Source organism: Panthera uncia, chromosome D1 (assembly GCF_023721935.1).
Source record: "Panthera uncia isolate 11264 chromosome D1, Puncia_PCG_1.0, whole genome shotgun sequence".
Classification (NCBI taxonomy): Eukaryota; Metazoa; Chordata; class Mammalia; order Carnivora; family Felidae; genus Panthera; species Panthera uncia.
In genome coordinates, this window is record NC_064808.1 from 39756928 (window position 1) to 39773322 (window position 16395).

At 45.8% G+C, this 16395-nt stretch overlaps 2 protein-coding genes across 2 annotated transcripts in view; both read right to left on the reverse strand.

Moving 5' to 3' along the window:
• The window catches only part of LOC125913211 (L-lactate dehydrogenase A chain), a 968541-nt gene that overhangs the window by 609504 nt on the left and 342642 nt on the right, over positions 1 to 16395 (reverse strand). The window lies entirely within an intron of this gene.
• OTOG (otogelin) overlaps positions 12961 to 16395 on the reverse strand; it is a 91114-nt gene continuing 87679 nt past the window's right edge. Inside the window, exons 52-53 of the mRNA XM_049639960.1 lie at positions 14788 to 14867; positions 12961 to 14705 (exon numbers count right to left, since the gene is read on the reverse strand). Of these exons, the coding sequence (XP_049495917.1) occupies positions 14505 to 14705; positions 14788 to 14867 (281 nt within the window). The 3' untranslated portion in view covers positions 12961 to 14504. The remainder of the gene's footprint in view (positions 14706 to 14787; positions 14868 to 16395) is intronic.

The following is a 16395-nucleotide window of genomic DNA, read 5'->3' on the forward strand; positions in this document are numbered from 1 at the left end:
TTTTTTACTTCTTACTATTGTGCAGGTATATTTCTGTACTCCCTATTGTAGTCCATTGATCTATATGTGTATTCTTAGACCCATATCACATTGTCTTGATTACTATAACTTTACAGTAAGTTATGAATAAAGGTTGTGTAAGTGCTCCAGCTTTGTGTTCTTCCAAATTGTTTTGGCTATTCTAGGTCATTTATAATCCCTATACATTTTATTTATTTTTTAGGTTTATTTATTTATTTTGAGAGAGAGAGCACACAAGCAGGGGAGGGGCAGAGAGAGAGGGAGAAAGAGAATCCCAAGCAGGTTCCCTGCAGTCAGCACAGAGCCTGACATGGGGCTCGATCCCACCAACTGTGAGATCATGATCTGATCTGAAACCAAGTGTCAGATGCTCAATTGACTGAGCCACCACCCAGGCACCCCAACATTTCTGTTTACTTGTTACTTTCTGCAAAACAAGCTTGCCAAGATTTTGATAAGGAGTTCAATGAATATATAGATTAATTTAGGGAAAATTGCCCTCTTAACAATTTTGAGTCTTCCAATCCACAAAGAAGGCATCTCTCTCTTTTTAAAAAATCCTTATTTATTTTTTACAGAAAGAGTGTGCATATACAGGCAGGGGAGGGACAGAGAGAAAGGGGGACAGAGGATCTGAAGTGGGCTCTGTGCTGACAGCAGAAAGCTAGATACCAGGCTCAAACCTGCAAACTGCAAGATCATGATCTAAGCCGAAGTCAGACACTTAACTGACTGAGCCACCCAGGTGCCCCATGAAGGCATATCTCTCTACTGATTCACATCTTCATTAAATTGTCTCTGCAATGTTTTGTAGTTTTCAGTATGTAGATTTTGCATGTTTGTTAAATATATTCCAAATGTATTCAAATTTTATACTATTATGATTGGCATTCTTTTCATAATTTCATTTTCAGATTGTTACTATTATATAGAAATACAATTGATTTTTGCATATTGAATTTGGATGCATTGCCTTGCTTCGTAACGCTAATAGCTTTTTTGTAGTTTCTTTAGGATTTTATACATAGATGATCATTAGTATGTGAATGAAGACAGTTTTACTTTTGCCTTTCCACTCTGTATGCCTTTAATTTCTTTTACTTACTTTATTGCACTGGTAGAATTGCCAAAACACGATTTCATAGAAGAGGTGAGACCAGAAATCCTACTAAGTTTACAATCGTAGTGGGAAAACATTTAGTCTTTGGTCATTATGTATGGTATTAATTGTAAATTTTTCATAAATACCATTACCTGGTTGAGGAAGCTTCCTTGTATTCCTACTTCTTAAAGAGTTTTTTAAGGGTGCCTGGGTGGCTCAGTTGGTTAAGAGTCTGCCTCTTGATTTCGGCTCAGATCATGTTCTCATGGTTCATGAACTCGAGCTCCACATCAGGCTCTGTGCTGACAGCATGGAGCTTGCTTGGGATTCTCTCTCTCTCTCTCTCTCTCTCTCTCTCTCTCTCTCCCCCTCCTCAGCTTGTGTACACATGCTCTCTCTCTCTCTCTCAAAAATAAATAAATATACTTTTAAAATGGCTTATTAAAAATCATGACTGGGTGTTGGATTTTATCCAATCCTTTTTCTGTGTCTATTGAGATGATCATGTGGAACTTAATCTTCATTTTATCAATATGGTGCATTATGTTACTTGATTTTTGGATGTTAAACCAACCTTGCATCCCTGGGATAAACCCCACTTGGTCAGAGTGTGAAATTCCTTTTTACATGTTGCTGGATTTTGTTTGCTAATATTTCGTTAAGGAATTTGCACCCATGTTTGTGGGGGATATTGGAATGTTGTATGGTCTCTTGTCACACCTTTGTCCAGCTTTGGTATCAGGGTGATACCTGCTTTATAAAATAAATTGAGAAGTGAGGCGCCTGGGTGGCTCAGTTGGTTAAGCGTCCGACTACAGCTCAGGTCATGATCTCGTGGTCCCTGAGTTCGAGCCCTGCGTCGGGCTCTGGGCTGATGGCTCAGAGCCTGGAGCCTGCTTCTGATTCTGTGTCTCCCTCTCTCTCTGCCCCTCCCCCATTCATGCTGTGTCTCTCTCTGTCTCAAAAATAAATAAATGTTAAAAATTTTTTTTTTAAATAAATTGAGAAGTGTTCCCTGTTTCTCTCTTTTCTGAAAGAGTTTGTGTAGGATTTGTGTCATTTATTCCTTGAATGTTTGGTAGAATTCATGAGAAAAGGTATCTGGGCCTTGTACTTTCTTTGTGGGATGAATTTTAATTATCAATTCAGTTTTTTACTTGATATATGTCTTTACATATTTTCTATTCCTTCTTAAGTCAGTGTCAGCAGTTTATATCTTCCTAAGAATATTTTCACTTAGTTTGTCTAGTTTGTTGGCATGAAGTTATTCATAATATTCCCTTATAATTCTACAGGATCTTTGTGATGTCCCCTCTTTCAGTCATTCCCAATTTTGGTAATTCGTCTCTTCTCTCCTGTTCTTGGTCAGTCTGGCTAAAAGTTTATCAATTTTGTTGATGTTTTCAAGGAACTAATTTCTGGTTTTATTTATCTCTGCTATTGTTTTTCTTTTTTCTATTTCATTGCTTTCTGCTCCAATGTTCATTATTAATGTCCTTCTGCTTACTTGGAGTTTGATTCAGCCTTCATTTTATGGCATTCTGAGGTGAAAACTTAAGATTGTTGATTTTGAATCTTTCTTCCTTTTTAATACGTATTTAAAACTATACAATATCTTATAAAGACTTCAGCTGCATCCCATAATTTTCAAAATGCTTTGTTTGCATTTTCATTCAGTTCAAAGTATTTTCAATTTCAGCTGAAATTTTTAAATTTTTTAAAAAACTTAAATTCAAGTTAGTTAACATACAGTATAGGCTCAGCTTCAGGAGTAGACTTTTATATAGAAGTATGTTGTTTAATTTCCAAATATTTAAAGATTTCCTAGATTTCTTTTTTTGGTTGATTTATGACTTAATTCCATGGTGATGGGAGATTTTGTATGATTATATTCCTTTTAAATTTATGGAGACTCATTTAATAATATAGCATACAGTCTATTCTGGGAAATGGCCCATTTGAACTTGAAAAGTATTTATTTTGTTGTGGAGTGGAGTGACCTATATATCATTTAGGTTAAGTTGGTTGACAGTGTTGTTCAAGTGATCTGTATTATTGCTGACTTCATTATATATATGTTTAAATTTTTTTAAGGTTTATTTATTTTTGAGAGAGAGAGAGAGACAGAGTGCGAGCAGAGGAGGGGCAGAGAGAAAGGGACACATAGAATCTGAAGCAGGCTCCAGGCTCTGAGCTGTCAGCGCAGATCCCAATGCAGGGCTCAAACCCACAAACTGTGAGATCATGACCTGAGCCGAAGTGGGATGCTTAACCGACTGAGCCATCCAGGCGCCCCTCATTGCTGACTTTCTAATGTACATTTTTTGTATAACATGTATTTTTAGTTCTCTTGCATTTATACCTGGAACAGAATTTCTGAGTCTTAACAGGTACCTTATGGTTATAATTCTGAGAAACTACTAGGCTGTTTTCCAAAGTAGTTGCATCATTTTGTATTCCCACCAGCAATGTATGAGGGTTTCAATTTGTCCTCAGCCTCTCCAACTCTTATGATTATCTGGGTTTTTGATTATAGCCATTTTAGTGAATGTAAAAGTGGTATCTCATTGTGTATTTTATTTGCATTTCCTTGATGTCTAATGATGTTGAGCATGTTTTCATGTGCTTATTGAACATTTGTACATCTTATTTGGAGAAATATCTATTCAGATCTTTTGCCCATTTAAAAAACTGGATTATTTGGGCTTATTTGTTGTTTATTATCGATTTGTAAGAGTTCTTTATATATTATCCATACAAGTCTCTTATTAGACATAAGACTTGCAAATACTTTTTTCCACTGGTGAGTTGTCTTTTTGCTTTTTCCGTGTTGCCCTTTGAAACATAAAAGTTTTCATTTTGATGAGGTTCAAAGTATCTATTTTTTTTCATCACTTGAGCTTTTGGTATCACATCTAAGAAGGCTTTATTTAACCCAACCCAAGGTCATGGAAATTTACTCCTATATTTTCTTCTGAGAGTTTTATTGTTTTACCCCTTACTTTTAGGTCTGTAGTCTATTTGGAGTTAGTTTTTCTGTGTGGTTTAGGGCACAGGTCTGGCTTCATTGTTTTGCATATAGATATCCAGTTATCCCAGCACCATTTGTTTAAAACTATTCTATTCCCATTGAATTGTCTTGGCACCCTTGTCAAAAGTAATTGACCATAAATATATGGGCATATTTCTGAGAGTTCAATTCTGTTCCATTGATTCATATGTTATCCTTATGTCAGCACCATGACTACAAATTTGAATGCTGTCATCAACCCACATACAGATTGATAGGCAGAGTAAGCATAACCTCTGTGCAATTCATTGGCTGACCATGAGGCTCAGCTACTCTAAGCATTTCATATAAGTGGAATCATACAGTATTTGTCCTTCTGTAATTGGGTTATTTCACTTAACATAATGTCTTTAAGGTTCCTTCACATGGCAACATGTATTAGAATTTTCTTCCTTTTTAAGGCTGAATAATATTCTCTGTGTGTAAAACATTGAGTGTTTATCCATTCATCCATCAGTGGTCACTTGGGTTGCTCCTGCATTTTGCTTATTGTGAACAGTGTTTCTGTAAACATGGGTGTACAAATATCTGTTTGTGTTCCTGCTTTTAAGTCTTTTGAATATATGTCCAGAAGTATAATTTCTAAACCATATGGTAAATCTATTTTTTATTTTTTGAGAAACTGTCATATTTTTTCTATAGGGATTTGTCATTTTGCATGCCCACCAGCAGCGCACGAGGGTTCAGTCTTCTCTACATCCTCACCAACACTTGTTCCCTTTTCTTTTTTTTTTTAAATAATAGCCACCCTAATGAGCGTGAAGTATATTTCATTGTGCTTTTGATTTTCGTTTCCCTCTTGATTAATGATTTGTGCATCTTTCCTTGCACGTATTGGCCATTTGTGTTACTTCTTTGGAGAAATGTCTGGTTTATTTGCCCCTTTAAAAAGGGTGTTGTTTGTTTCTTCATTGTTGAGTTGAGGAATTCTCTATATATTCTGGATTCAGCCATTATTTCTTTTTTTAATTTTTATTTTTTAAAGATTTTTAAAAATCTTTAGTTTTGAGAGAGACAGAGACAGAGTGAGAGCAGGGGAGGAGCAGAGAGAGAGGGAGAAGCAGGCTTCAGGCTCTGAGCTGGCAGCACAGAGCCCGATGCGGGGCTCAAACTCACGGACTGTGAGATCATGACCTGAGATGAAGTCGGATGCTTAACCGACAGCCACCCAGGCACCCCAAGCCATTATTTCTTAAGATACTTTTTTCTTTTCCTTCTCTCCTTTTGGGCCTTAAATTACATGGATTTTAGATCTCTTGATATTATTTTACAGGTCACTGAGGCTCTATTTACTTTTTCAGCTTTTTTTTTCACTCTGTAATTCCTTTTGGATACTTTCTCTTATTATGTCTTCAAGGTCATTGATCTTTTCTTCTGAAGTCTTTAATGTGTTGTCAATCCTATTTTCATTTAAAATTTTATGTTTTCATCTCTAGAAGTTCCATTTTCTTTTTAAAAATATCTTCCATTTCTTTCCCCCGTATGTTAATATTTTTCTCTGCATTCTTGAGCATATTTGTAACAGCTATTTTAAAGTCCTTGTCTGCCAATATCATCTTTGTCATTTCTATGCCTGTTTCTATTGGCTGATTTTTCTCCTTGTGATGAGTCATATTTGCCAGCTTCTTTGCATACCTAGTAATTTTCTTTAATTAGAACTCTGAACATTATTATTACATTGTTGAGTGTCTGGATTTTTTTCTTCCAAAGAATATTTGGGGTTTGTTGTATCTTACAGTTTAGTTACTTGTGTATCAGCACAGTCAATTTCAAGCTTGTTTCAAAACTTAATTGGAACAGATTTAAGGTGGGATTTACTCTAAGGCTAGTTTAATCCTATTTCTAAGGTGTGACCCTTTCTAGAGGCTCAGTTAAGTGCTCTGGACATTCAGTGAGGTGTTTCCACTCTGGCTGGTAAGAACTTAAATGTCTCCTATCCTTGTATAAGCTCCAGTAATTCCTCAGTTTACAATTGGGCAATAGTTCTTTGCCCAACCTTATGGATTTCTGCTCTCTACATGCGTACCTTAGTATTCAGCAACAGACTTAATCTATGCATATTTCTGGAGCTCTTTCACTACACAGCTCCCTCTGCTCTGATACATTGCCACACAAATTCCAGTTGCCTCACGCTTCCTGTTTTGATCTCTGTCTTAATGAGACCACCATCCTCTGCTGGGGCTTCCTCATCTCTGTGCCTTGTTCCAGAAAATGCCTGTAGGCAGAAAGTTGGAGCTTTCTGTTAAGACTCATTATGTTTATTTTCTTTTCTCTTGAGGATCCTAGCCCTGCATTGCCTGTTGTTCAGTGTCTGAAAACACAGATTTCATGTATTTTGTCCAATTTTCTAATTGTTTATAATTGCATCGTAGTCTGTAATTGCAGGATACTCTGTTGTAAGGTCATGGATGTTTTCAATTTCTAAACACGCTTTTGTTTTCTAATTGTGTTTTTATATGCAAGCCTCCTATTTTATAGATACTTAAATATCCTCACAAATCATCCTGGGAATGTTAATTAGAATACTGTCCAGATCCTAACTGTTTCTTGAATTGATGGTGTTTCCTTGAGGGAAATTTGCCCTGTCGTCTCAACTTGGATATCATTTTCAGGTTGTCCATCTTTTACAAATAGCTAATGAGTTGTAATTTGCTGAAAATATTTATAATAAAAGTCTACGTTAATCTGAATTGGTACTCTGTGGGGTTTCTTAGCAGCTCTGTAGGTGGGTGGCTGGGCTTCCCAGCCCACACCACAGCCATTCATTCACTGGGTGATGCTGTTTCCTCCAATAGTGGGATCACAAGGGTGTTCCCCCACATGATCTCTTCTCATGTTTACATAATTCTCACCACTATTATAATTATTATTCCAATTTCACAGTTGAGGAAACTGAAGTCCAGAGATGTTCAGTTACTTGCCAAGGTCACAGAACTGGTGAGTGAAGCAACCAGAATTAGAACCCAGAAGGTCTGTCCAACCTATACACTGTGCTGTCTCCCGCTTGCTTGACAGCTTCCAGAAAGTTCATATTATCTGGCCTATTGGTGGAACTGTTTCATGTTTTTTATTTTAGGTACATTTTCTAGTTTTAAATTTTCTTTGTTATATCATATGGCTTTTTAGAGTATTTTGAGAGTACTTATATCTTTTTATCTTGAAACTATAGCCCTCAACATTTCCCCCATATTATATACTATTTATGTTAAATTCATCTTAAGTTAAAGTTCTCACTGGAACTACTGAGACAGAAGAATAGACATTTTTGAGGGACTTCATATATACTTGGTAAAAGTAAAATAAAATTTTGACAAATTTTACTGAGACATTCCCATCAAGCAGTGCCTAAGAATGCCAGCTGCTCCAGGAAGTGCAGTTTTTAATTGGTGTCTTTGAAAGACCTGAAGTTTGTAAGATGTCTAACAGTAGAATTTGAGGCCCAGTGACATATGGGCAGAGGAGGTATTTTTGGGAGCAGTCCCTCCCCTGTACCTCTCAAATCCCTTACAGACCCCCTTTCTCGTCAGGCGGCCCCTCCTGCACATGCTGGGGGCAGGGCCTGGGCTGGGGGCACCTCTGCCAGGACCCTGCTGATCTATGTTCTCGCCTGACACTCAGCAGCTGTCGTGGAGGCGTGGGCTGCAGGCGCTGTTCCCCATGGGCCGTGTGCAGGCTGCAGGCCGGGGATCCTTTCCCGCCTAATCCGAGGGGCACTGGCGGTGGGGAGGGAGACAGCTGGGTGTAACTGATCTGCAAAGGAATGGAGTGGTACAGGCCTCCCAGTGCTGGGCTGGGCCGTCTGCAGCCTGCCTGCTCCAGCTGCCTTGCTTTAACCCTTCCCTCTCTTACTTCTCTCTCCCCTTCATCCTGGGAATTTATGTCATCCAGCTCAGCTGAGTCCTCGGAACGTCCCTGGCTGTGTCTGCACACCTTGCAGAGGATCCAGGCTTGTGACAGCAATGTTGGGGAGGCTAGGGCAGGAGAAAGAGCCTCCAGTCTTAGAAGGAGACAGAACTCTCGGAAGGCCCAGTAGGTGAGTCAGGCGGTGCAGGCTCTGAGATCAGAGCAAGGAGGCCCTAAGTGGGTTGGAAGTCAGAGGAAACTCCCTGGAGGATGCGACGGAAGGAGTACAGGATTTGGAGTCTAGTGTTGGCTGTGCCATTGCTCACTTTGCAGGGAGACCTTGGGGAAGTCACTGCCTCTCTCTAGGGTCAGGTCCTGCCCCTGGAGATGTGGAGTTTGAAGAAGATGACCATTAAGGTTCTGTCCGCAGTGGTAACAGTAGCTTCATTCACTAAATGCCTACTGTAGGCCAGGGGCTTTATCTGTAAACATGCTCAGGGTCACTTTACCAGATTCTCCTTTCCATTTTAGTGATGAGGAAACTGAGTTTGGAGAGGATAAACCACGTAGCTGTGCAGAGACAGAGCTGGACCCCATCATCTAGGCTCTTCCCTCAGAGCACTCTGCTCCCTCAGCTCCAACCATCCGTAAGCGATGATTTTAGCTCAGGTAGAAAGGCAGAATGCACAGCTGGCTGGGCAGCAGAGGCAAAGGCTTAGTCGGGAGCCCCAGAGCCTCTGCAAGAAGGGTGGGCTGGGCTGGGTTGGGCAGTTTGCTCCAGCTTTTCTCCTACTCTGTGCATGGCTGGAGCTGGATCTCCCGGCTCATCTGGGCAGCTTCACACAGGGTGGCAGACTCCGCAGTTGTCCGGCCTGTTCCCATCCATGATCTCACTTGACACTCATGCCAGCCCGAGCATGTAGAACCTGTTGCCCCTCCTCACAATGGGGGACTGAGCCTTGACATTTGCCAAAATCCTGTAACTGGTAACTGGCCAAAGAGAGAGAAGAGACTAGAATATTCTTTCCACTGTGCTCTCTGGCTTCCCGGAGGAAGGGGTCTCGACACCCAGCAGTCCTTTTTGTGCTTTTCCCGGTGAGAAGGAAAGTCTGATGGTGGACTCTGGAGTGACATAAGCATGGGCTCAAGTCCCGAGTCCCCCACTCTCCAGCTGTGCAGTTGCTAAACCTCTCTGAGCCATGGCTTCCTCATCTGTTGTGAATGAAATGTGGGTGAATAATGACGGAATGCTGCAGCTGGGCCTGCATCCATCTTCCCTGAGCAGAGCATAGGGTCGCACTGGCACATAACACCCCAGAAAAGGAGAACCTAGGGCCGTGGGGGACTAGTGGCCAAAGAGAAGGAACCCAAGGCTGGGGTTTTGCAGCTCAAAGCTGGTCAGAAGACTGGGCAGGAACTGCCCAGGGAGAGGGAGGCAAAGGGCCCAGGCAAAGGCGCAGAGGCAGAAATGGATGTGATGTGGGACGAACAGGGACACAGTTTGGCTTTAGCCTGGGGGGGAGGACAGTGGCCCAGAGGAAGGTAGGTCTTCATGCCAAGTGTGGCGGCGGTTGGGGGGGTTGTGGTGTGCTGAGTAGCCAGCCTAGAGAGTGGCTCAGCTCCGGAGAACGAGTTGTCCAAGCATGCAGGGGCTGGACCAGTTACCCACCATGTTGCCTACCTATCTCCTCCCCTTCCTCCCAACCCTGGGCAGCCAGGACCTCTGGGCAAAGGGCCGGCTGGGTGTGCAGTTCCAGCTTGAGAGAGACAGCTGTGCAGGCCTCCTGCCTGCTGCAAGGGATTAACTGGCACTGCCACAGTATGTTGGGGGGCACCTGGCTCCCCAGATCTGCCCACCCCTACATTCTTTAACTTCTTGCTGCCCGGGCTCCTCCCTTTCATGCTTAAACACACGTTCATACTCAGCTTTCAGTGCTCTGTGTTAGACGCTGGGGGCCCAGAATGAATAAAGATCAGGGCAGGGTCCACCCAGCCAGAGGTGCCTTTATCTGTCACTGTTCCTCCTCATGCCAGCCCAGGGCCCTCTGAGACCCTGAGCTCTTCCCCAGCAAAACCCTTCCCTCTCCATTGGCTCCTTCCAGAATACTTGGTCAAGTCACTGCCTTCCTCAAACCACCAAACAAATAAATCTTCCCTTGACCTCATGCCCTATCTCTCTCTGTCCTGCTCAACCACACTCCTCAGAGTTGACCCACTATCTACCTCCTCACTGAGAAGACATATCACAGACCCAGCCCCTCTTCTTCCTGGGCACACAGTCGGACTACATCTCCCAGCCTCCTTTGCAGTTAGTTGTGGCCACATACACAGGTTCTGGGCAGAGGGATGTGAGTGGAAGAGAGCAAGCCACTTGCGCTCCCGCTCCCCCAACCTGCAGTGCATGCTTCCTGCTCCTGGCACACCTCCCAGGGGCTGGCTTGATGCAGAGGAGCATGGCGCCTTTGCAAGGCTTGTGTTGAAGATGGTAGTCCCTCAAGATAGAGGAGCCAGGGTCCTGAATTGTTTTGGAGGCAAGGTTCCAGCTACTCAGAAACACCTGTTTTTGTTTTTGTTTTTGTTTATTATAGGAGGGAGAAATAAACTTGTATCATGTTTGAGCCACAGAAATGATCTGACTTGCTGTGCATTAAAAAAAAAAAAATGAGGAACTGGGGCACCTGGGTGGCTCAGCGGTTAAGCACCGATTTCGGCTCAGGTCATGATCTCGCCATTCGTGGGTTCGAGCCCTGCCTCGGGCTCTATGCTGACAGCTTAGAGCCTGGAGCCTGCTTCGGATTCTGTGTCTCCCTCTCTCTGCCCCCCCTCAATCATGTGCAAGCGGTCTCTCTCTCTCTCTCTCAAAAATAAGCATTAAAAAAAACTTTTTTTTTAATGAGGAATTTAGTCCCCCTTCTCCTCCGTCTCCCCATGTGGGACAACCCTGGGCAGCAGGGAAGGGGTGGGGGGGGACCTAAGAGCTCTGAAAAGAGGGTTGGAAGTGGGAAAAGCGCACCTTCACGGAGACAGATTTCCTGGGTCAGGATGTGGCCAATGAATTTATACAAGTAGCATCTGACCTTCAAGTTGAAGTTGTTCCTGTTTGGCTCAGGCTGTGATTGCCATCTACCTACCCCAATTCACCAGGAGCTTGTGTGAGGTTCCAAAGCCTGTGTGGTCAGAGCCCCCTGGGGGGGAGGGGGCGGGAGGGGGATATAAAGGGCAGGGCCACACTAGGGTGAATGTGCCCTGGGGCCCTAGGCTTGAGGGAGGAGGCTGAAGCTGGGCGAGTGCTGCCCCCACCTCTGGGGGTGGCGAGGAAAGGGTTAAGGGGTCTGGGAGCAGGATTGGCTCTCCTCTCTGTGAGGCGGTAAAATCAGCATGTCGCCTCCAATTTGCTCTGGCCTGACCTTGAACGTGAATCATTCCATCACAATGTCCTTATTGATTTCCACAGGAAGAAGATTAAGCCCAGAAAATCAGGGCGGGAACTTGAGCCCGAGGCAGGGAAAATGGGATGGTTCTGGGGCTCAAAACCCCTCGTGTTTGCAAAGACGTCACAGGGGGCCCGTAGGCTGGGCAGCCGCCCAGCTCAGCTACCAGCTCTCTGAGGGGCTGGGCCCTGGGTTCCTGTTTCCTTACCTGTCTGCTGTGTGGCCTCTGGGCTTCCCTGAAGCTTTAAGTAATGCAAAGAGATTGGGGATAGGAGAAGCCATACGTACCCCTTGAGCCTTGAATCTATTCTAATCACTTCATCCTCCCTTACACAGTGACAGTCTTTGGGACGCTCTGCCATTGAACCAGCTGGCCCAAGCAGCGAGGAAGGGCCCTCCTCAGTCCTGAAAACCCTTCAAGGGAATGAGACTGATGTAGGTGTGTGTGTATGTGTGTGTGTCCCTGCACAGGTGCATAAAGGAGGTGGATCATCCTGTGGGACTTGACCCACAATTTCCTTTCTTCATTTTCCATATCCTAGAGAGCCCACCATGCCAGTATATGAAACAGTTCTATTATAATTTAAATGGTGTGGCTGTCGTGGGTGATCTAATCATTCACATTGATAGGCATGTAAAGTTGTTACTTTTTTTTTTTTAACTTAAGACAATGCTGTAATAAATAATTGGGCACCTGCCTTGTATGAATTGCCTTTTTAGATGCTGTATTAGTTTTCTATGGCTGCTGTAACAAATTACCACAAACTTAATGGCTTAAAATAACACAAATGTATTCTCTTAGAGTTCCAGAGATCAGAAGTCTGAAATCAGTTTCACTGGGTTAAAATCAAGGTGTGGGCAGGCCTGTGTTCCTTCTGGAGCTCCAGGGGAGAATCCATTCCTTGCCTCTCCCAGCTTCTAGGGGCTGACCACATTCTTTGGCCAGCGGCCCCTTCCTCCAACCTTAAAGTGCATCATTTCAACCTCAACATCTGTCATCTCATCTCCTCTCTCTGACCCCTCCTGCCTCTCTCTTCCAAGGACTCTTGGGATGACATTGGGCCCACCTGGATAATCCAGGATGGCCTCCCCACCTCAAACGTCTTACCGTAATCACATCTGCAGAGTCCCTTTTACTATGTAAAGTCATATATTCAGAGCTTTCTGGCATGAATATGTGGACATATCTGGAAGACCATCATTCAGCCTACCACAGCTGCCTAGAAATATGATGGCTTCATCAAAGGGTGTATGTATTTTTTATATAAATCACCATCTCCAAATCATTTCAGAGAACACTGATATCAGTGCTGCTGGTGGCTTTTTGAGGGCAATCCGGCAACACTGATCAAGGTTTAAATTCCTCACCATGTCCTGTCCTTTCTAAAGCACAGGGCATGGGATCATGCTGGCTGATAACGGGTGCTTCTTGTGAATCTTACACTAAAATGTCTGAATCTAAAAGAGTTGGTTTCCCAGGAGGCAGCTGGGGGATCAGGACTGGGATATTTGGCCAAAGGGCTGGAGTAGGAGGCTGGCTTCCAGGAGGAGCAGGCAGGAGGGATGCCTGGGTGGAAGTGAAGGTGAGGTGAAGAGGCAGAAACATGTGATTCCAGTGGTGGGTGTGACCATCAGGAGTGAGGTCCCCAGGAGTACACAGTGGGGGCAGGGCAGGTGCTGAGGGGGTTACAGTGCTGGGCACAGGTGGGGCAGGACAAGGTGGGTGACCTTCAGGGCCATAAAATAGAGTCTTTTCTTCACAGCTGAAACTCCTTCAGATTCAAAGCAAACCTGACACCCTGAGAGATGCTCAGAGGCCTGATATCTTTCTGTGGTTTATTGGATCTAGAACCAGAATACAGATACAAGAACAAAGAGGCTGCAGGAACAGCTGGGGACCATCTTGGCACAGGCCCCTATCCCCAAACCTAGGGACACTAGGGCAGCCACATATCCCCAGACATACCAGAGCACTGCTGGGGCCTGAACATCCTGGCCTGGACCCCAGCAGCACACAGTGGCATGGGGAGGTGGCCTACAGAGTGGGGTGTAAAGGGGACCCTAGACCTGGCTTTAAGAAGGACACTCTGGTTCAGAGACAAGGTTCTAGGAGATCAGCTGTATATAGGGCTTGCATTTTCCACTGATAGACGCTTTCCTGCTAAACAGTCCCATGATGCAGAGAGCTAAGAATTGGCTGAGCCACAAAACTCACAGTCAGGCCCCTCCAGAGACCAACTCTACTATGTCCTTGGAGAGAAGGCACATTGCAAAGCCAGGCACTGCCCTTGCAGGCTGAAGGTACCATTAAATAACCAAGGCTCCTGCCCACACCTCGCAAGAGCCAGCTCACCTCCAGGAAGGCTGGCTGTGGGGGATACGTATAGAGCAGGCATGGGTCTGTTCTTCTAAATCCTTTCCTGAACCGCAGTGTCAACAACAGAATAAGAGGGCATCCCTCTTGGGGCTATAGGGGACTTGAGAGTCACCAAGCCCCCTCCCCAGTCTCTGGGCCTGACCTCACAACACTGCTGAGAGGACCCCGGCCTGGGAACCCACCCTCTATGCTTCTGGGAAGTCCTCCTGGGCAGCTACTCACAGGCCTGTGTGTTGTAATTAAAGCCTCCCTTCCTTTTACTGTCTCTGTGGTTCTTCCCTGGTAGAAAGGGCCAAAAGAGAGAATGGGCCACCACATCCTGGCCCTGCACGTGGTCTTGGGTCTAGCTCTGGTCCTTCCTTCTCAGGAAAGCCTTCCCCCTCTCCACTTGTAGCCAGAGTCATGGATTCCCACATCCATGCAGGGGCTGGTGCCCCCAATCTAGGGCCCATTCCAAACCTCAGCCAAGGACAGAGCTGAGTTCCCTGACCCCTCGGGTGTGGCACTTTCCCTGTATGCAGGAGAGGGAGGCCAGAGAAAGAGCCGGTATGGGTGTAGTCACGTTCTGTGCCTCTGCCTGGCATTCCATGCTCAGCACATACCAGCTCTCTACTCCCCAGGAGCTTCCCCCTGCACACTGGGCCAGCCAGCCCCCAGGTCTCAAGACCACTGGCAGGCGCAGTCGGTGGGCTCCTGCACTGTGTAGGGCACCCAGGTGGCGTTGGTGGCACAGAAGAGCTGCACAGAGCGGCGCTGCAGGCCCACCTCCCGGCAGCACTTGCAGAAGCGGGCGTAGGTGTTGATGTTGTAGTTGTAGATGCTGGCGGATGGGCATCTCCCATCGCAGGACACGAGGTTCACCTGGAGACAGGCAGGCCAGTGAGGCCCACTGTGTAGCCCCGCCCCCCCAACCCCCTCCCACCACCACTCGGGCGACACTCACAGGGGTGTTGCTCCTGCATTCATTCTTTCGGATGGTCATACGGATGGTCACCTTCTTGCAGGAGCGCCCATCCTCTTTACCTGGGGGGACAGGCTGGGTGAGGCAGCTATGGCTGAGAAGTGCTGGCAGGGGGCAGCAGGATGGGCCAGACTGGGGCAGTTAGTGTCATGCTAGAGGGTCTCTCTACTGGTGTTAGTGCCCATGCATTAGAGCCCCTCGCCAGCAAAGAGAAAGCCTTCTAACTCAGTGCCCTGGAAAGATGTGGAGATGGCTAGGGCAGGGGAGAAAAGGAACGATGTCTGGATGGTCTCAGGGGCTCTTGGCCAGGGAGGAGGAGAAGGATCTGGAGACCAGGTGGGCTGCTTCCCCACCCCACCCCCAAAGCCTATCTCTAATCCTTGCCCGTGACCCTGGCCATCCCCCCCCCCCACTCCCCTTGTGCCTCTGGCTCAGCTTCAGCATTCTGACTCTGAGAGGGCTTCTGGGTAAAGAATCTGCAGTTTCCTGGATGTCTGGAAACCCCAGTCCCGAGCAGATGCTTGCACGCCTCAGGCTCACTGGGTTTCCTTTATCCATCAGACAGGGCCAGGGATTTGCCCACTTCACACAGTTGTCACAGAGGTGGAAAGTGATAAGCAGGTTCCTCTGCCTGGACCACGCCTCCCACAGACAAGCGAGCTCAAGGCCATTCCTGCCCTCACTGGCTCAAATAGCTCATCCTTGGGCCCTTCCTTCACCACTCCTGAAACTATAACGCCCGCCCTCCCTGCACCCTGTGCTCCCTCCCTGCCCCCTCCCTTGCCTTATTTCTATCTGGGGCACTGTCACCATCATGTCCCCAGTATGCTGGGGAAACGGAAGCTTTGGGCCTTCCTTTGAATGGCCCCTTCCACAACTTGTGGATTCTTTTTTCTCATTCTCAATGAATACTCGCTTTCACACCCTGATACAGGACTTGTAAGTTTGTGTTCTTTCTCTTATGAGGCCCCCCAAGTTGCATAAGTTTCAATCCCCATAAAACTGGATGCATCCATCACATATATTTGACTTATTATGCGGGGCTCTCCCACTACAACATCAGCTCCATAAAGCTTTATTTATGCTGTGTCTGCAGTGCCTAAAACAGGGCCTGGCATATCGATGCTCAATAAATATTTGTCTGATGCATGGGCTCCCTCTGTCACTAAGGGTGCCTGCCAGAAACAGGGTGGAATCCTTTCTTGTGGCTTCTTGGCCTCACCACAGTGGGTTTCCTATCATCCCAGTGGAGGACTCCTGGCCAGAGCTAAGTTCACTTTTTCCTCCTTCCCTGCTTCCAGGAGGCAAGAGGACCAAGGGCTGTCCCGGCCAGGGCCCTCGGGGTCCCAGACCAAGGCCAGCTGAGTGACAAGTAGGAGCAAAGTGGTGGTGGCATTCGGCATTGATGGGTCCAGGAGAGGGGGAACCGCTGAAGCATTCCCACGCAAGCCCAAGGGATGAGGCTCGCTACCCAGCATGCACTGTTGGCCGAGAAAGGCCTTTGCCAGAGGCAGGGAGCAGGGGCCCCGCCCTCCCCTCCCCCACCCCCAGAGCTGGGGCCACCTAGCAGAAGGAACGTTGTTAGGAATA